Source organism: Populus trichocarpa, chromosome 4 (genome assembly GCF_000002775.5).
Source record: "Populus trichocarpa isolate Nisqually-1 chromosome 4, P.trichocarpa_v4.1, whole genome shotgun sequence".
In the NCBI taxonomy this organism is placed as follows: Eukaryota; Viridiplantae; Streptophyta; class Magnoliopsida; order Malpighiales; family Salicaceae; genus Populus; species Populus trichocarpa.
Window position 1 is genome coordinate 8,523,122 of NC_037288.2, and position 23,892 is coordinate 8,547,013.

Consider the following 23,892-nt stretch of genomic DNA (forward strand, 5'->3'; position numbering starts at 1 on the left):
GATCCCTAATATTTTTCTTTAACTTTACATTGTCAATGAAAATAATTTTATTTAAGAGCAAGTGTTTAATAATATTATGTCTATGAAATATATGTCTAGACTTACCATTATACACACTACAATTGTTTTCAACATAATGATATTAGGATAATATCAGCCCTTCAAATGTCCTAGAAATCTTTATTCCTAGTATGACATTTGCAACACCCAAGTTTTTCATGTCAAATTTGTTAGTTCATATTTTCTTAGTATCCTTAATCATGTGATCATTTCTATCTAAAGTTAACATATCATCCATATAGAAATATACAATAACATAACCTTTATTTGTGTTATTCATATAAATATATTTATCAACTTCGTTGATTTTTAAGCTCATTTGACAACATAATTTTGTCAAATTTTTCATGTCATTATTTAGAAGACTGTTTCAAACCATATAATGATTTGGCAAGCTTACAAATATTTTTTTCTTTTTTATTAACAATAAACCGCTCAAACTATTCCATGTAAACCTCCTCATTAGAGTCACAATTTAAAAAAGTTATTTTTATATTCATTTGATTTATCTCAAGCTTATTAATAGGTATTTGGGAGTTGGATACATAATTTCTCAATGTCTAAATAAGAGAGATATGATTTTAAAGGATCACGACAAGATTGAGATCAAGAGTGACAACACTAATAGAGATGTCACCACTTGAGGATGCTACCGATGAGAATGTCGAGTATTCAGTTGAGGGAGAATTATTGGTTATTCAGCATGCACTAAATGTTTAGATTAAGGAAAATGATTTGGAGTAACAAAGAGAGAATATATTCCGTACAGGAAGCCCTATCGATAACAATATATATAGTAAGATTATTTATGGTGAGAGTTGTGCTAATGTTGCTAGTACTATACTTATTAAGAAATTAAATTTGAGTGCTACTAAATATCATAGACCATATAGGCTTGAATGGTTGAATGAATATGAAGAAGTTAAGATTAAGAAATAGGTCTTGGTATCTTTCTTTTATTGGGAAATATCATGATGAGGTTTTGTATGATGTGATTCCTACGCACGCGGGCCACTTGTTATTGGGGCGTCTGTGGCAATTTTATATGAGTGTAGTGCATGGTAGGTTTAGAAATAGAAACTCTTTTGTAAAAGATGAAAAATTCATCACACTTGTACCATTGTCACCGAAACAGGTCTATAAAGATCAATTAAAACTGAAAAGATAAAGTGAGGCCAAAAAGAGGGAAAATCATGGAAAGGTCTTGAGCTTAAAGAGGAGAGAAAATATTGTGAGCCATTAGGGAGAAATAAAGAAACATCTATGTTTTTATGCAAAAAAAAAAAAAAAGTGAGATCAAGAGTGTTGTTTTTATTATAACCAAGTGATGAGTGTACTTGTGTACAAAGAGACTTATCTTAACACTAATGAACTTGACTCTTGTCTTCCTAGTGTGGCAATTTCTTTATTATAAGAATTCAAATATATATTTATCAAAGAGATTCCTAGTGGTTAACCACCGATAAAGAGAAATCAAACATCAAATCAATCTTGTACTCAGTGCTACAATTACTAATTGACCAGCTTATCAAAGTAATCTTGAGGAGACAAAGGAACTTTAAAAGCAAGTTGATGAGTTAATGTCTAAAGAGTGCATAATAGAAAACTTGAGTCAATGTGTTGTTCCGATGTTTCTCTTGTGCCTAAAAATGATGGAACTTGGAGGATGTGTGTTTATTGTCATGTTATTAACAACATTATGATAAATTATAGACATTCAATTTCTAGGTTTCATGATATGTTAGATGAATTGCATGGTTTTTATGATATGTTGTTAGTGTAAAAAATATAGAGATTGATGAGGAAAAAGTGAAGGTTATCCAAGAATGACTCACACCTAAGTCAATAACCAAGGTAAGAAGTTTTCATGGTTTGGCTAATTTTTGTAAGAGGTTTGTTAAAGATTTTAGTATACTAGCTGTATCATTCACTAAAATCATCAAAAAGTTAGTTAGTTTTAAATGAAGTGTTGAACAAGATAATACATTTAATCTTCTTAAAAAGAAGAAGATAAGTTCAACATTTGCACCTTTATTAGCATAACCTGACTTTACTAAAAAACTTTAGATTAAGTGTGATTTCTTAGGAATAGGTATTAGAGTTTTTTAATACAGGAGAAGCAAATTATTGCTTATTTTAGTGAAAAGCTTAATAATACAGCATTGAACTACTTGACTTATGGCAATGAGCTTTATATTTTGGTGAGAACTTTGTAGACTTGGTAACACTACTTATGGCCAAAAGAATTTGTGATTCATTCAGATCATTAGTCATTAAAACACTCTAAAGAACAAAGTAAGTTGAATCAACATCCCAAGTGGGTGGAATTTATTGAAACTTGCCTACTTGTGACTAAATACAAGTAAGATGAGGAAAATGTAGTGGTTAATGCACTATCTAAGAGGTATATTCTTCTTTATACTATAAATACAAAATTGTTGGGATTTGAATATGTAAAAGAATGTATGCTAATGATAGTGATTTTGCTAATATGTACATTGCTCATGATAAGTCAGTGTTTGGAAAGTCTTATAGACCAAATGATTACTTCTTTGAAGAGATAAAATTATGTGTGTCTAATAGTTCTATGCTTGAATTGTTTATTTGTGAAGCTGATGGGGTGGATTAATAGGATATTTGGTGTTAAAATACTTTAGATGTTTTATATAAACATTTTTTATTGGCTTTTACAAGAACTGTTTATAAGCTCTAGATTATGAAGAAAATTGATAGAGAAAATAAAGCTTTAAAACCAGAGGAGCTAAGTTAAAAAAATAAAAAAAAGTACAGATGGAGCATAAAATTACTGTAAAATATGTGCAGAAAAAATAAACCTAAAACACTTTTCTTCAACTCCTTTTATAGATGATTTTGGAACCAAAGCTGATACAAAATTAATTTTAGTAATTGCCAGAATGAATTCTCTCCATTATTAATTTTGATTACCCATCATACAACCAAAATTAAACCTGAATGTTTTGGCTTTAAATAAGATGTTTTCTAATTAAAAAAATTGTCATTTGAGTCCAATTTTAACTTTTCACATTCTCAAATATAAACAACTGGCAAAAAAATTTTTTTTTTAATGTAGTATAGATATTTAAAAACGGTTTAAGTATCTCCAAAACATATCAACTAAGCGTTTTTTGAGATCAATTTTTTATTTAATCATAATTTGTTTAAGTCATTTTAATATTTCATGTTAAAAATCTAATGCCAGAGACTAAATTTTATCAAAGTCTTAATACTAAAAATCAAAAGATCTCACTTTTAACCATGTTTTAAACAAATTTTCGGATGCATTTCCACACATAATCTTGCAATTTGTCAAGCACTGTTCCAGTACATATAAAACAGAAAAGGGCCAGCTCTCACTTTGTTACTTCTGTCTTTTTTTTTACTCATTGACAAAGTTGTCTCCAAAAGTTGAAGAAGTGTTTAGGTTAAAGAAAATGAATAACCAAAAACTAGGTTTCTGTAATTTGATGGCTTCCTCAATTTTTATAATCTTATTCAGAGACTTGAACGGGTCAGAAAGTTTGTTGCAACATCATGGTCATTTATTAGACCTGGCTGGGTTTTCTTGCTTTGCCTAGGAACCAAAATCACAACGTTATAACGCAAACAACGTTACAATGATAGAAAATAACGAAGACACATAAGAGTAGCATCTCGAGATTTTTTTTTGTTTGGAAAACCCTAGTTTTAAGATCATATCTTAATCGAAGATGAAATAAATAAATTAGAATACAACTAGTTAATGGCTCACGCTATGCTACGATCCAACTTTTTTTTTTATGAAAAATATATAAAAAAAACTAAGATGCAAGAGCTTTTGTATGCAAAATGTCAGACCTAAGAGTCTTGGATTTGGGTCTAGCTGTACCGCCAGATCTAAGAGCATTAGGTGTGGGTCTAACTGCAACTTCGAGCCCAAGAGCGTTGGGTGTAGATCTGACTGCAACGTCAGACCCAAGAGTAATATTTTTAATATTAATTATAATACCAATAGTACTATTTATAATACAAATAATAATATTTTTAATATTAAAGATAATATTAAACTTGTGTTACTCAAGTTCTTGTAGTTTTTTATCCCTTGAAATCAAATTTATGGTTTTTCTTTAATAGTAATAATATTTTTCTTAAAGAAATTATTAATGATAATAATACTAATACTACTACTAATAATAATAATAAATAAATAAACTTGGATCTGGCGCCCCTGCCAGACCCACGTTACCTTGATTTGGCGCCCAAGCCAGATCTATTAATAATAATAATAATAATAATAATTAAATAAAATCTATGTTTTTTTCGATAGTAATAATATTTTTTTTCAAACTTAATAATATTAATGCATATAATAATAATAATAATAATAAACTTGTCTGACCCACGTTTTTATAGTTTTTAATCACTTCAAATAAAATTTATGATTTTTCTTTAATTGATAATAATAATAATAATAGTAATATTAAACTTGTCTTACCTAAGTTCTTATAGTTTTTAATTCCTTCAAATCAAATTTATGGTTTATCTTCAATAGTAATAATTTTTTTTTTCAAATTTATTATTGATAATAATAATAATAATTTTTTATTTTACACTTCAAATCAAATCTATGTTTTTTTTTTCAATATTAATAATATTTTTTCAAATTTATTAATTATTATATTAATTATAATAAAAATAATAATATTTATAATACAAATAATAATATTTTTAATATTAATACTCAAGTTTAAGTGGGTTTGACTACAACGCTAGGCCTAAAAACTTTGGGCCCCTCTTAAACGCCAAACCCAAGAGCCTTGGGTCTGGTTGCAATGCCGACCCTAGAACCTTGGATCCGGACGCTGAACCCAATAGCCTTTGGGTCAATGGGGCTGCAAGTCCCAAGTGACTTCGGTCTGGTGTCCCTGTCCAACCTCAAGTTACTTGGGTCTGGAAGGGGATACCCGACCCAAGTTATTAACATAATAATAATAATAATAATAATAACAACAACAACAACAACAACAACAACAACAACAATAATTGATTTTACTTTTCAAATCAAATATATATATTTTTTTCTCGATAATAATAATATTTATTTTAAATTTAATAATATTAATAAATATAATAATATTAATAATAATATTAAACTTGTCTGGCCCAAGTTTTTATAGTTTTTAATCTCTTCAAATAAAATTTATGGTTTTTTTTATAATAATAATATTATTTTCAAATTTATTGATGATAATTATGATGATGATGATGATAAGTTTACCCTTCAAATCAAATCTATAGGTGTTTTTTAATATTAATAATATTTTTAAAAATTTATTAATAATATTAATTATTAAAAAATATTTATAATACAAATAATAATATTAAACTTACCTGACCTCAAGTTTAAGTGAGACTGGCTGCAACGCCAGACCCAAGAGTCTAGGGTTTGGCTGGCATACCTGACCTGAGCGCCTGAGGTCTGGCTGCTCTGTCTGACCTGGGCGTCTAGAGTATGACAGTCATGCCTGACCTCGGTGTCTGGTAGTAATGCCATGGCCCAATGCTTGGGGCCTGATAGCCTTACCATTTCCTAGCAAAATCTGAACTGATCATTTTATTTTCAATTATTCTTTCAATATCGAATGCATCTCATGAAAAAGACAATCCTACTCTCCACTGCATGCTTAGCAAGTTTTTTTTTTGTAAGAACAACTTTATCATTATATTGCTTCAATCTATAATAATTTATGTCTAGATAAACTCTTTTAATATATGTTGTATAATAGTTCATTCGTGACTTTTGTTTATTGAAGGAGCACCAACATAGTTTAGTGAGTTGGACGGTCTTATGTTTACCTGACATAGCTAAGTTCTGTGCAAATCATAGTTATTAAACCCGGCCCGGGAGTTGACCCGGCCAAGGGGCCGGGTCCCGGGTTTCATGGGTCAACCCGGGTCAACTCGGGTCAACCCGGATTAACCCGGAAAAATAAAAAAAAATTAAAGTTTTAATATTTCATATGAAAAAATCCATATAAATATAGATTATACATATTATGAAGTTTAAAAGAATATTTTAAAAAGTTTTTTATCCCACATTAAAAAGATATTATGTTAAGCTTTTAAGTTAAAGTATTTAAACTAAAAAAGTTTTTTATCCCACATTGAAAAAACATAACTTTTTCCTTGGAAACATAGAGCATATATACTAATGGGTTTCAAATCCCATATTGAAAAAACATATCTTTTTTCATGGGAACATAGAGTATATATATGAAAGGGTTTCAAATCCCACATTGAAAAGATAATATGTTATTCTTTTAAGTTGAAGTATTTAAACCAAAAGGTTTTTTATTCCACATTGAAAAAACATGATTTTTTCTTGGGAACATAAAGTAAATATACTAATGGGTTTCAAATCTCACATTGAAAAAACATGGTTTTTTTCATGGGAACATAGAGTATATATATGAAAGGACTTCAAATCCCATATTGAAAAGATACTATGTTATCCTTTTAAGTTGAAGTATTTAAACCAAAAGATTTTTTATCCCACATTGAAAAAACATGACTTTTTTCTTGGGAATATAGAGTATATATACTAATGGGCTTCAAATCCCACATTTGAAAAAAAAAAAAAACCGGGTCTCGTCCGGGTTCGCCTGGGTCACCCGAGTTTGGCCGGGTTGTTGCCACAACCGGTCTTTTATTAAACTCGGACCGGTCCAGCCACCGGGTTAACCTATCGGGCCGGGTTTAATAAAAGTGGTGCAAATAGCAAATTTTTGTATGGATCCGTATACTGAAGCACCTAAGTTTTAGCCACTTTTGAATATTGAAATACAGGATGGTTACCTATTCCATTATATCTAATTTTATATACAAATGTTGTGATATTAGGCTACCAATAACATTCTTTTTTTTAAAAAAAAAAATACCTATCTTTTTTATTATTTTATAGCTCTTACCTGGCAAAAAAAAAAGTTTAAATTACTTTGAGCATTCGGGATAAAAGAAATAAAAATAGTGGAATATAAGGATATATTTGCTTATAATTTCTGTTTTGAAAATATAAAATTTATTTTAAATTTAATTTAAAAGTATATTTTTATCCTCGCTATTTTTATATCTTCTAGCCTAAGATAGAATCAAACATTACTTAAGTTATTAGGTTATCTTGCAAGTCATTGATCCAACCTAAATTAACTATTTTATTAAAATAACATTGTTATTTTTTTTTTATTGTTGGTAACAGTATAAACCAAGTCAATTACATAACTAAAAGTTCAATTAAATCAATCGAGTTTCGTTATATTAATATCTTAATCCTGTTTTGAATATAAAAGTTTTTTAAGAGTTTATTTGGTAATACGGTAGATATTACTTTTCAAAGTGTTTTTTGTTTGGAAATATATCAAAATAATATATTTTTTTTTATTTTTTAAAATTTATTTTTAATATTAGCACATCAAAAAAATTCAAAAACAAAATAAAAAATTAAAACTAAAAAAGAAAATCAAACCATAATGTCAACGGACAACCCATTCATAAATCAACCCTCCAAGCTTTAGAGAGTTCAACCACTATCCTTCCAATCGCATCCTTTTTTTCATTATATTTTGTTTTCCCTTCTTCTCACTACCTTCCTGCCCTTATTTTAATGAATAGTGGAGCTTTTCACACGTGACAACCTACCGTTATGACATGCATTGATTGACTTAAAAAAGGGAAGCACCTTTGCCACGTCCAATAATTTATCCTCGCCCCCATGATTTGAATTTCCACGTGAAAATACAAGATTACCCTCAGCATATTTCGACTTGTTTAATATTTCAAGATTGACTTTAAAAAAAAATAAAAAATAAAAATCAGAAAAAAATTCCTTTTCACATGTCATCAGTAAAATCAGAAAAAAAAAATTAAAAAAAATCCTAAAAGAAGAATTCATAAATATTTAAGAGTTTAGTGGTTATTTTTTAATTTTTTTTATTGAAATACATTAAAATAATTTATTTTTTTATTTTTTAAAAGTTATGTTTTTACACGTAAAAACAATTTAAAATTTTAATTTAAATAAAAAAATTCAATTTTTTTTTAAAAAAACACGGTTTCCCAAACATTATTTTATATTTGTTGCCTAATTCCTTCACCAAGAACAACTAAGCTCCAAAATAATCTTTTAAAAAAATCTATCCAACACGCAATCAGCTCTTTCTCTTCTCCTTGACATTTCAACAATACAACGTTCAGGTCCAACAAGAAAGCAAAACTTGACATGACCCTTGTTTTTTTGGAGAAAAATTGAGAGCTTTTTGTTATAAAGAAAACGAACCCATCAAAGTTTCTTACTTTGTGTAGTTTTTTTCTGGATTTTTTCTCATTTTCTCACCTTCCAAGCCCGAAAATGCCCAATTGGGAACTCAAGAACTGCTGCGAAGGTGACCAGGTCTCCTACCTGGTCACTATTGCAATCTTCTCTGTTGTTATCCTCGCGGTACGTGCAGTTTTCTGTTTCTTGTTTTTGGTTTTGGCTTCTTGGGCTCTTTTATGTTTTTGTTGCCTCTGTGTTTTGAAAGATTAGAAGATCAAATCAACTTGTTCAAAGATTTGCTTTGATGGGTTATGAGTTGTTCTAATTGGCTCAATTATGTTTAGTTTTTTACACTAATTGATGAAAATTGAGATGCCCTTATCACTTTTTATGCGGTTCGGTTGTGTTGGACTTGTTCTTTGACACTGAATTGTTGAATTTTTATTGTTGCAGTTATGGAGGACGTTCATAATGACACCCTTTAAGCTCATCACTGTGTTTTTGCATGAAGCAAGTCATGCGATTGCTTGTAAACTGACATGTGGTCAGGTATGAAGCTCGTTCTTTGCCCTGTGTGTTCTTGGCAGGCCAGGGAAGTTAGATGCTTTTGGTTTCAGTACTGAGTTTTATTAACAGTATGGCCTAATATGTAATTTAAGATGCAATTAGGGAGTTTGAAAGAAAGCACATTACTTTTTCTGTTAGGTAATATTGCTCCCCTCAAAATTTGACTCATCGTTTAAGTGGAATTCTGTGCAGTACTATTAACATGCTCCATGCTTGTTTGATCCAATATTAACTAGCTTGCTGTTTGCTGCTTGCTGCTTGCTGCTTTTAATGTGAATTCGCGTGCATATTGAGGTATACTTCATGCTTTCTTGCTTATTGGAAGATGAGGTTTTCAGGCGCTTAAAGGGTGTAGTTTATCATTTTTCCTTATTAACTAATAAAAGTGATCTTCACAATTAATTCTCTAATGTACTTCATGATTCCCCGTCATATTAAGGAATAATATAATGAGAACTTGGGTTCTTTGTTTACAACTTTAAGCTATGTAACAGAATGCATATAGTTTACTTTGTAGTTGAGTCAAATGTATGATGTTTGTATTCATAGATTTCGACAATGTTATCATTCAACATGCCATTATGCATGAGGAAACAACAATTTGACATGCTCTTGTTAGATAGATTCTGTGGTATTTTGACTTCTGTTTTTATTAAGTGAAGTAATTGGTTTTCTCGAAAAGCAGTTCATGAAGTTGCCTTTAGTGCCATTGCTTTGATTGAAATGATGATCTAAGTGAGTTCTTTGGTCAATGAAAAGATGACTTCAATGTTATTCATCTTGTCCATCATACCTTAATTTGACTTTCTGAATGGTTCTTCAGAGTTATAGCTAGTTGCAAATGAAATTTTCAATAAGGACATCCTGCCTTGTTCTATAAGTATGGCACTGACTTCTGATTGTGTGGTTGTTATGTTCACCCTTCACCGTGATTTTTTCCTTGAATGATTATTTTTTCTTTCCTGTGATATGGATAGACTTTGTATTTTTTTTTATAGCATAATTAATTACAGATAGTTACCATGTTTGTTATTTCACACTATCTTCTTGATCTCCGTTGAGGAATGCTCATCTTTAGTTTATTAGTATCCACTGTGCTATGCAGGTGGAAGGGATGCAAGTTCATGCGAATGAAGGTGGAGTGACACAGACACGTGGTGGTGTATACTGGTTGATATTGCCTGCAGGATGTACATTCCTTTTGCCCTTGAAAGTTTTTCTTTTAATCACAGTGGGCCTAATTTTTATTGCTTGTTTCTAGTACTCCAATTCCAAGTCTTATTTGCCTCCGTAACCAATACATGTTTATGGATTAGTACAATGCGAGTCAAACTTGTTGTGGAGCCCATTTTGCCAAGTCCAGTGTGAAACATCAATTTGAAAGTGCTATCTTTCTCAGTGTTTATGCTTTAGAAGCTTATACAGGAGCCATGAAGAGTTTGCTTTGGACTACTTTTTTTTCATAAACTCTCAATGTTTGTTATGTTAGCTTTTATGATACTAGATTTTAGACATGTTCTCTATTGTGCTGCTTCCTTGTGGCACTCACATTTTGTGCCATTGCCTTGTGCTTCCAGATCTTGGTTCGTCATTTTGGGGGATGGCTTTGGTACTTGCATCCACAAATCTCATTACTGCAAGAATAGCAGCTGGTGGCTTGGCTGTTGCCCTGTTAATTGTTCTCTTTATTGCTCAGAATGTAAGATATTGACATGAGAAGATTATATTTTCTGCAATATATTATAATCCCTAAATATGATGATCTGTATCAGATTATTGACATTCATTTGAAAGGTTTTCTCAAGCTTTAAATTAGTATGTTTTCACTTGATTTTTTTTCTTGCAGTGGACTCTTCGAGGACTTTGTATTGGTGAGTGTTTTCATGAATGTCCACAACAATTCATTCATACATTGTTGTTGTCGATATCCACTGTCTTCAATACTCACATCTTGTATTTAACAAACCCAATTCTCAGGATTCATTATTTTCCTCGCTGTTGTTTGGGTACTGCAAGAAAAAACAACTGTACGAATTCTCCGATATGTCATTCTCTTTATTGGTATATGCTTGTCCCATTATATCTTCCCTTTTTTATTTGAACTTCCTTCTCTACCATGGTGTCACTGTTAAGGTGAATGAAATAGAGATTTAGCTTATATTCTGTCTTGCAATTGCAGGTGTGATGAACAGTTTGTTTTCGGTTTATGGTGAATATTCTCTTGTTCTTCTATTGTCCTTTTAATTAACCATGTGCCATTAATATAATTATTGCTAATTTGATTCTATCTGACCAATATAAATGGTCTGCAGATATTTATGACGATCTAATATCTCGAAGAGTCCACACCAGTGATGCTGAGAAGTTTGCAGAAATATGCCCTTGCCCTTGTACCGGTGTTGGTTGGGGAGTCATTTGGTGAGTTTTTAACGTTTGACAGGACCATAAAAGGTTGATAGAGTCAATGTCTGATAAGGGAGTTTGTGCACTTTTAACAATTCTGCATTTCCTTTTTCTGTGTGTGACTTCAATTGCAGGGGAATAATCTCATTTTTATTTCTGAGTGCATCCATATATCTTGGACTGGTCATCTTATCCTGAGGTATAGCCTACTTTTGCAATGATTTGGTTTTTTGAACTTTTTTTTTTTTTCCATTCTTTATGCACTATTGGAGTTGTGATTTGGAATTTTGGCATTGCAAGTCATCTATAGTAAGGTCATGAGAAACAGAAATGAAGCTCATACAAATGTTGAAAAATTCCATTGAGTGTGACATGCGTGATTTATATGAAGTTTATAGAAATAAGAACCCCATTTAAGAATGCTTCGCCTAAATGAAGAACGGGAAGAGATCTAAATGCCTTGGAGAAAGTCTCAATAAGTTCTCCATGGAAATCATGAATTATAGGCTTTTTTCCAGTTTTTGGATGCAACAAGTTTAATTCACTTCATGGCTGGAGTCACTGTTAGATCTTTGAAGTGTTTAGCATTATTGAATTATATTTGGTACTCTCATTTGAACCGAGTATTGTGAGTTTTGCTTCCTTCATTGAGCTTTCTTTGTACTATCTGAGTGTCTGTTGAAGTACAATGTCAGCAGAATATAGGAGAGTTATTAGTAATTTGAGGATTATTCATGGGGAAATTTCCACTTTGAGCTTAATTATCTAATGTTCTTTACTTAAAGTTCAATCATAGACCCTAGCCTGTAACATCTGTAGAATCACCATGATTGATATCTTCAAGTTCTCCTAATTCCCCTTTACATTTCCAGGTCCAGACTCCAGACTCATGATCCAAGACATTATGTATTGGAATGGCTCCTGTGCATGATATTTCTTCAATTTTGAAACATTATATATTGGTGGTCCTGCCAATCTTGTTTATCCCTTAATTCTTTTGCCCTTGTATCTAGGGTAATTAGTAGGCTATGATGATTGGTTTGCATTATTGTTTTGTAGAAAACTGATATCATTGTACTCACTTTCAATTGAATTGAAAATTTTGACGCAATCAACTGTTTTAAATTTAGAATTCCATTATGCAATGCCCTCTTGTTTATTCTTTCATGGAAGCACTCTGGTTCTGTTCTTTCATGGTTGATGACATTGAGGGGATGCCATTGTTTTATTTTAACTATGGTTGTGAGAAATTTCTTCTTAGCAATGAGGATATTACTTCTTCACCAATCATGCAATCATATCCACAAGAAGCTAATTTGATGATTGGTTAAAATAATTATCAGGAGAAGATCATAGAATTCAGCATTCAACAAAGAGTTTCTCTTCTTCAGTAATCATGGTGTGGATTTGAAGTATGGCGTCAGATATACATATTACAATGATGTAACTGACATCAACTTCCGTATTCATTCATTTTATTTTATTTTATTTTTGTTGATGTAACACGTGTAAAAAGTATATCATTTATAAAACTAGCATTAGTGGTTAAATCATTTTTAGCTACATCCATGAAATATTATTTATTGACAAAAAAATTCTTATGTTGTTTAGTTTTTTTTTTTTTTGATCTTTTAGGTTATTTTGGGAATTGTGTTTTGTAAAAAAAAAATTAATTCTTTTTTGTTGGGTTATATATTGGTCTTATAGATTTGATTTTTTTTCTTTAATTTCAACCTTTAACATTATATTAGTTGGAAGTGGGGTTTCATGAATTTTTTTCTCAATTTGCTTTATATAAATTTATTCTGATTTCATGACTCATGTCCTGTGTTTCTCAGGTTAAACTAGGTTAATTCGGGTTGTGTTTTTTAGATTGTTTTTTCTCATTGATTTTTTTTTTATTTCATCCTTCAACATTGGGTTGGTGGGAAATTAAGCTTTATAGTTTTTTTATTTCTTTTATATAGGATTATTTCGATCTTATGACCTAGATCGTGGGGTTGACAGATTGGTCCGGGTTGACTCTGGTTTTTTCCCTCTTTTAATTGATTTTTTTTTAATTTGGCTTCGTATTTTTTTTCATTTGTTTTCCATGGGGTTATTCTGATCTCATGATCCAAGTTATGGGTTTCCTAGTTGACTTAAGATGTCTCAAATTATTTTTTTGTTTTTTTTAATTGATTATTTTTTTTTCGTTTTCACCCCCCATCCACCAACTCAATCTTCTTTTTTTTTAAATTTCATCTTTTAATATTTAGCTGTTTAGGAATTCTCGGTTTCATTGATTTTTTTTTCTTGATTTCAACCTTTAACATTGGATTTATTGGAAGTGGAGTTTCGTAATTTTTTTTATTTTTTTATGAAGATATCTGGGTCTCATTACTTGGGTCCCTAGTTTAACATGTTAGCTCAAGTTAACTTTGGTTGTTTTTTTTTAATTGATTTTTTTTCAATTTTATTATTTGATATTGGGTTAGTTGGAAATTAGATTTTGTAATTTTTTATATTTTATTTTTATAGAGTTATCTCGATCTCATTACATAGATTCTGAATTTTACAAGTTAACCCGAGTTGACTCAGGTAGTCTGATTTTTTTCTTTTTTTTCAATTTTTTCTTTCAACTTTGGAATTGAAAGGCCTCATTGATTTATTGTGCACTAAGACATTTTACTATGGATTGGAACAATAAAATTATCATTTTACCATTGCAAACAAAAATTCATATAACTTGGTCTTAGGGACAAAAAGGTCTTTCTCTTAGGATTCCTTCATCATTTTTATATTGATTAGGAACAAATTAATATTTTTTATATTTTAAATGAATTGTGTAATGACTTACATACCCATAAAAGAGCTTAAAGGCTTATACCATGGCTACAATTGTTGCTTAAAAGGCCTCTTACCATGGTGTGGATTTGAAGTATGGCATCAGATATACATGTTACAATGATGTAAATGACATAAACTTCCGTATTCATTCATTTTTTTTTTTTTGTTGATGTAACACATGTGAAAAGTATATCATTTATAAAACTAACATTAGTGGTTAAATCATTTTTAGCTACATCCGTGAAATATTATTTATTGGAAAAAAAATTCTTTTGTTCATTAGTTTTTTTTTTAATTTTATCTTTTAGGTTATTTTGGAAATTGTGTTTTGTAAAAAAAATTTAATTTTTTTTATTTGGTTATATATTGGTCTCATATATTTGATTTTTTTTCTCTCTTTAATTTCAACCTTTAACATTATATTAGTTGGAAGTAGGGTTTCATGATTTTTTTTTTCTCGATTTGCTTTATATAAATTTATTCTGATTTCATGACCCATGTTCTATGTTTATCAGGTTAAACTAGGTTAATTCGGGTTGTGTTTTTTAGATTGTTTTTTCTCATTGATTTTTTTTTTTTCATCCTTCAACATTGAGTTGGTGGGAAATTAAGCTTTATAGTTTTTTAATTTTTTTTTTCGTTTTCACCCCCCCCACCAACTCAATCTTCTTCTTTTTTAAATTTTATCTTTTAATATTTAGTTGTTTAGGAATTCTCGGTTTCATTGATTTTTTTTTCTTGATTTCAACCTTTAACATTGGATTTATTGGAAGTAGAGTTTCGTAATTTTTTTTTTTTTTATGAAGATATTTGGGTCTCATTACGTAGGTCCCTAGTTTAACATGTTAACTCAAGTTAACTTTGGTTGTTTTTTTTTAATTTTATTATTTGATATTGGGTTAGTTGGAAATTAGATTTTGTAATTTTTTATATTTTATTTTTATAGAGTTATCTCGATCTCATTACATAGATTCTGAATTTTACAAGTTAACCCGAGTTGACTCAGGTAGTCTTATTTTTTTCTTTTTTTTATTTATATTTTTTTTAATTTTATCTTTCAACTTTGGAATTGAAATTCCTCATTTATTTATTGTGCACCAAGACATTTTACTATGGATTGGAACAATAAAATTATCATTTTACCATTGCAAACAAAAATTCATATAACTTGGTCTTAGGGGTAAAAAGGTCTTTTTCTTAGGATTCCTTCATCATTTTTATATTGATTAGGGACAAATTAATATTTTTTATATTTTAAATGAATTGTGTAATGACTTACATACCCATAAAAGTAAAAATAGTTAAAACTAGGCAGAATAGCTTTTTGGTCTTTTGCACTTTGAATGAACAGTAAAATCACTACATTGTTCTTAATTTTTTTTTAAAAAAATAAGACTTACGGTTAGGGGCACTTAAGTTTTTTCCATATGTTTTTTTTTTGTAATTATCTATTGAATGAGGGGCAATTAGGTCTTTTAATAAACCTCAAAATAAAATAAAAAAAGAGAGGGTGGCACGTGTGTAGTCATCACCAGCGAGTAGGAGATACTCGCACTTTTCGGACAACGAGTGACTCCTCCAGGTGTTCAAACATCATCATCTGCAACAACGTTGAAAGCGTTGTGTCATCCTTGTCATGGTAGTAGAGCACGCGTTCACGAAGGTGGTGCAATTTGGCTTCGGTAAGCTTTTTTGCTTTTCCTCTCTTTTCTCTCACTTGGCCTAGAAATACGCATCAGCCCTTTCAAAAATCTATTGTGTCCTCTAATTTGTATTTCTATTAGTTTTAGCCCTCATTATTTTAATTACTATTTGTTTTTCTTTTAATGTTTTTTAAAGGTTTTTTTTTCAATTTTGTCCTTAGGCATTTTACTTTATTTAATTATTTTTATTCAATTTGATCCTCATTTTTTTTATTGCTATTTTTTTGTGTTTTATCATTTTCTTGATTTATTTTCTTTTTTCAATTTCATCACTCATCATTTAATTTTTTTTAATCCAGTTTTGGTTCTTATTCTTTTGATTGCTATTATTTTATCTTTTTTAAAAAAGTTTGTTTTAGTTTTCAATTTAGTCCCTCGTTGTTATCTTTCATTGAGTTTTTATACCAGATTTGGTCCTCGTTATTTTGATTGCTATTTGTTTTGTTTTATTTATAACTTTGAATGAATAGGGATTTTTCTTAGTAATTTTTAGTGTTTGCCTTCTATGAAGTGATCCGAATCTCATAATCCAGGTCACTAGTTTCAGAGATTAGCCCGATTTAACTTCAGTTTTTTTTATGTCTTTTTTAAAAAATTGATTATTTTTCAATTTCATCCTTCGACTTTAGGTTATTGAGCCTTGAGCTTTGTGATTTTTTTTGTTATCCTTTATAGGGGTTTTCCCTATCTTATCTCCCGAGTCATGGATTTGTTATGCTAACTCAAATTGCAACCATGAAATAAGAGTGAATAAATGCCTAAAATTAAACCACATCAATACCATGGAATCTCATTTGTAAATCCTAAAAGGATTCAGATTTATTTAAAAGGAAAGGCAAACCATTACCCATGAAATAACATTGAATAAATTCCAACAAATAGTGAATGCTCTCATCCAAGTAACATGAGAAATATCAAAGGAAAAGAGATCATAAAAATTGCCTATAACTAGAGAAATCTGAAAAGAGCTTAAAGGCTTATACCATGGCTACAATTGTTACTTAAAATGCCTCTTACTGCTGATGTAAATGTATGTCTTATCATTTCATCCATCCAATTTAAGTTGTGAAGAACCTATCGAAATGAAACCATAGAAGAAAAGGAGAAAGCATATGAACTGTAAGATGTTAAAGATTACTAAACATTAAAACTGAGCATTCTGACATGTTATACTGTTAATTAGAATTTTATATAAAAAAAAACAAACTCCCCACAAGATTAATATAACATAAGTTACAAAGTTATTATACTATGAAGAAATATTACATAACTTTTATATCGATTTAACAACACATAAATATACTTTGTATTGATTGGGTTTCTGAAGAACTGTAACCATGAAGCCTTGTGCCACTACCAAAGGATAGCCAACATCATCTTTATATCCCTAGGATCTATTCTACTGCATTAGCACATGCCTTAAGAAAGAAGGACAACACTTTGGATATATAATGCAGGCAAAAGCTAATAAGATAGCAATAGCACAGAAAATGCAAAAACTTTAACGAGAAAAAGGGTTGTAGATATGAATTCTAAATTAACAATTTTATTCTCTGAAATATAAGCATATGATGGTTGCCTCTTCAAGATGTTTACATGACCTTTAAATAGGTCAAGAAAACCTACCTCTTTTAGGAAATCACCTAAAATCTGAAAACAATTAAGGAAACTAAAACAAAATCATCTAAAATAAAAATAATAAATCTAAAAAATTCTAGAAAAATAACAAAATTGGCCCAAACAGCAATTTCCGAGCCTAATTTCGGGAGTTCCAACGATTCGATAAGGGATAAAGTGGTGTCATATTGGAAAACTGTTTGTAGAATCACTTGGAAAGATTTGAGCTCGATCCAATGGTCGAATTTTTTGTTATCTTGGTTTTAAGGGATTAATCTAGCCTAATACAACCAAGCCTTTTTTTTGGTCTAGACATGTCTCAATGGTCCATAGAAGCATATGTTAGGCTATCCATATAGTCTGCTTATATCATATCCTCATCTAGTAGGGTTAGATCTTCACTTGAATGCTCAAAACCTTTAGTTTCTATAACCTCGGCTACATCATTCTCTCTAGGTTGGAGAGAACTTGTCCTTGAGTTCTATTCTTCCTCCAGATAGGGTGTCAGGTGTTACACATTAAAGACATCAAAAGTCTTTAGATGACTAAGAAGGCAAAGTCTATAAGCAATGTTATTTATTTTTTACAACACCTTATAAGGACTTATCTTTTTTTCTTTCAATTTGTTGTACTCGCCCACTGGAAACATGTCATGAGTAAGCATTGTCCATACTAGATCCCAACTTAAAACACCACTCTTATATGATAAGTATCAACTAGGGCTTTATACTTGGTGTTGTTGTTAGTGATTTTCTTCTTGACTTGCTGATGAATATCGTGCAAGTAATATGTCATATCATTAGCTTGGACACTTAATCATCCAATATGAGGGATAGACATCAACTCCAGCACTCTAGAAGGGTTTTGTCCATAAACGATCTCGAATAGACTCAATTAGGTAGTTCAATTATGAGACTTGTTATAAGTAAAGTATGTTTGCAGCAAGGTCAAATCTCATTGTTTCTAATTGTCTCCCAGTAAACTTCGTAACAAGTTGTCGGGGCTTCAATTAACCATCTTTATCTGCCTATTTGTTTGAGGATGATATATAAACTATTAAAGTTTAGTTAAGCTCTCATCTTAACCCCACGAGCTTTTCTAGAAGTTACTCATAAACTTCATATCTCTATCCGAATTCATAGACTTAGAAATGTCATGTAAATGAACCATCTCATTAAAGTAAAGGTGGTTATCCAGGATGTGTCAATGGTTTTTTTAATATGTTATAAAATGAGACATCTTTGAGAACCTGTATACAATAATAAAAATAGAATCCATGGCTCGTTGTGTACAGGTTAAACCCAATATAAAATTTATACTAACATTCAACCATAGAGTACCAGGAACCGGTAATGGCGTATAGAGCCTAGCATTCATTAAGGCTTTTTCGGACCTCTAACAAACAACATATATCCTCATAAGACTACATATTTAATCTGACAGCTTAGCCCAATAATAATATACAGACACTAGGGTTAATATCTTGTCCTGCCCAAAGTGTCCCTCAAAATGCAATCTGCATATGATATGTTCTAGTAATGAGTAATATAGAATACAAAGCTACAAACCATGAAATAGATAATCATTCATAAGTACAAAGTTATCTTACTTGCCTTCATCCATCAACTTAGCATAAATCTTTCTAGATCATAATCATGTGAATACACCTTCTTAAAAGAATCAAACATTGTCACTTGGGTATATATAGTATTGAGTATAGCAACCCATCTACTGAGGGTATCAGCCACTTTGTTTAAACTGTCTAACTGGTGACTTAGAGAAAAAATGAACTTTTGTAGAAACAACACCCATTTTGCATGTCAATTACTTAACTTATGTTATCCATTTATATAATTTATAGCTTTATGATCTATGATTAGGATAAACTCATTCAGCACAAGGTAATATCGCCAATGCTTAAAACTCTGAACAATAGTATAAAACTTTATATCATTCGTGGAGTAGTTCCTCTTTGAGCTAGATAACTTCTCGCTAAATAAAGCAACTGGCCTTTCATCTTAGCTAATAACTCTCTCAATTCCTAACCTATATGCATCATAGTTTATCTCAAATAGTTTCATAAAATCTAGAGGTGCCAAAATAGGAACTTCAGTCATCCTTTGATTTACTAACTGAAAGCTAGATTCAACATTATCTGCCATTATAAGGTGTGCTCCTTTATACTCTCTGTAATTGGAGCAATAAGAGAACTAAAGTTTTAGATGAACCTCTTATAGAAAAATATAAGTCCGTGAAAACTTTGGACATCATGAACACATTTTGAAGTCGGCCACACCATAATTACAGATATCTTTGATGGATTAATCTGAATCCTATCAACAAACATGGTAAAATTTAGAGAAGTAACAATACTAGTGAAGAAATTGCATTTCTTGCAATTCACATACAACTGCTTCTTTCTCAAAATGTAAAAAATAACACGTATATGTTTTAAATGAAACTCTAGAGTAAAGCTATAAATCAGAATATCATCGAGATAAACCATTATAAATCTGTATATGAATGGCCTTAATATCTTATGCATGAAGCTTATAAAAATGTTGGGAGTATTAGACAGACCAAATAAAATAATCATCCATTCATATAATTGTTATTGTGTTTTAAAATGTGTTTTTACTTATCTCTCAGTTTGATTCTTATATGACGGTACCAACTCTTAAGATTAATCTTTAAAAACAACTTAGAACTTGACAACTCAAACCACCTTTTTTTTTTTTTTGGGCTGGGAGAGCTAGGACTACACATAGACTCATACTTCTCCAAATGTATCCCTTATCTAACAATCCCATAACCTACCTCTGTAAATTATTGGCTTCCTTGTGTTTAAGTCTATAAGCTAGTCTATTTGGGAGACTAGAATTTGGAATCAAGTCAATCTGGTGCTAGATATCTTACATGGAAGTTAATCCTTAGAGTAACTTGTCTAACATAAAATTTGTAAATTCTACCAGCACATCTTGTAATTTCTCAAGGCTGATAACAACATCATCATCATCCTTAACTATTATACTACTGGTAACTAGGGCATACACTACTTGTTCGCCCTATATCTCATTTAGAAATTATGATAAAAAAAAACAGCAAATCCTTTTTTTTTTAGTTTTTGTATCCACTTCTCTTTTATAGATGCCAACATTATATGTTTCTCTTTGATGCTTTGGGTGTAAGTATTTTTTCTACCATTATGTACAACACTCCTATCAATTTATCATAGCCTTCTCAATAGAATATAGCACGAGTCTATAGACACTACATCACACCAAACACTATCAAAATATTTTTGTTCTATATAAAAGGAAAAAATATAGCATTTATCAATAATTACCTCAATGTCTTTATTCATCCATGTTGACTTATGGGGCTTAAGATGATTTTTAATAGTAAGTTGAAGCTTCTTCACTGTCTTCACAAACATTATATGCTCGTAGCTACCACTTTATAATCAAATTGCAAACCTTGTTTCTAATAATGTATGTAGAGTATAAGATATTAGTATGCCACCAATTCTATTCTAAATCACTTTTGAGCATTAATAAATTATTTTTAATAATAAAGATAGTACCACCATCTTTATACAAAATCTCTACATCACTTCTCGAGTCATCATTATACTTAAGATCAATCACATTAGTAGGCTTCTTTATCAGCAAGTTTTTTCTTAGATGACTCACTGTTTTGCCATACTCACTAGCTCGTTGCCCTAGTTTATCATATCTTAAGCAACGGATTCTGAATTTGGAACCCTGACCCGTTGTCTGTTGGTTCTGTTGGGCTAGCCTAGGTTATACGAGGGTACCCATCTGATTATTATTATGTCACCCTTCTCTATTATTCTAATATGCCTAAAGATTTTTAATAAGCAACATGTTTTTTCTCTATTGTCGATGCACTCTAATAAGCCTAAAAAATTGTTCATAAAGACTAGATACATAATAGATCTTGTATGAACTATCGTAGACCACTTAGATACATTGCCACTAATTGTTCTTCCATTTCTGCCAAACCATTTTAAACTGCTAACTAGTAGAAATTATCAATGAATTATTAACATACTTACCTCTTGCTTTAGCGTATAAAGCCTTTGATACAGGGTATAGAAATAGCCAAAAAACAAAGTGCTCCCTCATCTTTTTCTTTGTCTTATCTCATTAATTGATTTTTTATTTTCTTTGTCTCTCTTGTGTCTTCTTTAATTGTTCCCCCTAAACAAATGATTAGCCTTTTAGTCTGATTGTGATTAACTTAACTCACGCTTGCAGAGGAACCTTTTTATACTAAACAAATACTCTTAACTTTGTTCAACCAGTCTATGAACTCCTTTACCTATAAAGTTCTAGTAAACTCAAAGAGTTTGATATGAAGCCTGAAATCCCCAAATCTGGCCTCTTCTTTTTCATAAGGTTGTCTCCTCTAATCATGCCTTTGGTTTTCAGTATTAGCCAAGGACTCATTGTCACTTTCTTAGGTCAATTCTTGTTGCTTTTTATCTTTTAACCTATAAGTCAATTCTATGATTTGCCTCTTCATATCCTTCTTGATGAGCTCCTAGATGTATCTCTACCAAAGAGGAGCTTTTTTATCCCCCCTGGCCATGTCTTGCTTCATGACCTATTTCTACCATGGTTGTTGGCAGCACACATCAAGCAAATAATTATTCATGAAATTATAAAGTTGTAGCACACAACAAGCAATATAAAACATAGGATCGTTGAGCTCTAATTACCAACTAATATAGACGAAAGCTAATAGGATAGCAATAGCATAGAAAACATAAAAAATTTAATAAGCGAAAAGGATTACAGATATGAACTCTAAATTCACAATTTTATTCTATGAAATTTAAATATATGGTGGTTACCTCTTCAAAAGGTTTACAAGACTTTTAAATAGACAAGGAAAACATGCCTCTTCTAGAAAACAACCTATAGTCCAAAAACATTAAGGAAATTAAAACATAATCCAAAATAAAAATAATAAATCTAAAAAATCCTAGGAAAATAACAAAATTAGACCGCACAACAACTTTTGGGCTTAATTCTATGATATCCAATGGTCCAATAAGCATAGAGTGGCTTCTTATAAGAAAATTACATGTGGAATCACCTAGAAAAAATTGATCCCGATCCAATGATCGGATCTCCAGTTATCTCAATTTTAAGATGCTTACTTAGCCTATGCAACCAAGTCTTTTCTTGGGCCTAGACCTGTCATACTGGTCCATAAAAGCATATATTAAGCCATTTATATAGTCTGCTTGTTAAATCTCCATCTAGTAATGTCATATCCTTACCCAAATTTTTGGAACCTTCAGTTTCTATTGTTGTTTTAGGATTAAGGCAACAATAACACCTAAAGAGTGGTGAATTAGGTGTTCCACTAATATTAACAAAAAAATATGATTTAAAACAATTAAGCACACTAAGCACAATAAACACAATAACCAACAATATAATTAAAGTGATTAAAATAAATAGGTAAGGGAAAAGAGATTGTAAACCCAAGTTTTTAACGTGGTTCAACAAGCCTACATCCACACCTCAAGTACCAACTAGACTTGAGTATTGTATTCTTTTACTAATTCAAGTTAAAGATACAATGTCCTTGATGAATTCATACCAAGCTTATATGCCACTTGAAGATATCCCCTCCTCGAGATTTTTTTTCTTGGTGACAATACTTCACCAATGCCAAGAGTTTATGCACAAATATGGGTATGATTAAGGATTGATGATTTTGAAGTTGTTTTGCTCTTAAAATAGCTTGTATATGATATATGTTCAAATTCTTTATCTAATTTTGTAATTAGAGAAGTTATATATATGTTTCTAGCAAAACCTAGTAGTTTTATAGTTGTTATTGTTTCTTTGATAGATGGAACGGTCAACCAGTTCAAATTATTTAGGACAATCGATTGACCGGTTCCTATAAATTCTCAGGGATGAACAAGCAGTTAACCGGTTCACTTGATATAGCCAAGTAGTCGACCAGTTCAACTTAAAAAACTAGATTTGACAGTTTTAAACCTAATGAATCTTAAACCAACTAAATGCATATCAATCATATAATGCATGCAATGTGAAGTGTGTGAATTCATTTTAATTTGTGCTATCAAGTAAGATATAAAGATTTACACAATTTATACTAAAAAGAATTCTTAAGAATTAAGTCTTCACTTACTTTGTATCTTGAACTTGTTGATTAATTTCATCATTTAATTCTTCATGCTTGTTGATGTGATTTTAATTTAAAACCTTTAAATTTATTTATTCCACAAGAATTAGGAGAACACACAAAAAAAAAAAAAAAAAACCAACCAAATCCATCCATTATAGCATATAAACCTCCTAATATTCTAAAGTAGGACACTACACAAACAATCCCTAA

The 23,892-nt window shown here is 30.5% G+C and overlaps 1 protein-coding gene across 4 annotated transcripts; it reads left to right on the top strand.

Moving 5' to 3' along the window:
* Positions 1-8,201: 8,201 nt before the first annotated feature.
* LOC112325986 (uncharacterized) lies at positions 8,202-12,948 on the top strand. 4 transcript variants are annotated; one of them, XM_024593192.2, is made up of 10 exons: positions 8,208-8,551; positions 8,822-8,917; positions 10,041-10,125; positions 10,513-10,634; positions 10,782-10,806; positions 10,913-10,996; positions 11,115-11,144; positions 11,248-11,353; positions 11,473-11,537; positions 12,682-12,948. In XM_024593192.2, exons 1-9 carry the CDS (start codon positions 8,462-8,464, stop codon positions 11,534-11,536), a joined length of 702 nt encoding a protein of 233 aa, XP_024448960.1. In that variant the 5' UTR covers positions 8,208-8,461; the 3' UTR covers position 11,537; positions 12,682-12,948. The 4 variants fall into 4 exon arrangements, with proteins under 4 accessions (XP_052307795.1, XP_024448961.1, XP_024448960.1 ...); XM_024593190.2 differs by lacking the exon at positions 12,682-12,948 and adding an exon at positions 12,211-12,449 and having other exon boundaries at positions 8,209-8,551; XM_024593193.2 differs by lacking the exons at positions 11,115-11,144; positions 12,682-12,948 and adding an exon at positions 12,211-12,449 and having other exon boundaries at positions 8,205-8,551.
* The last annotated feature ends 10,944 nt before the right edge of the window (positions 12,949-23,892 follow it).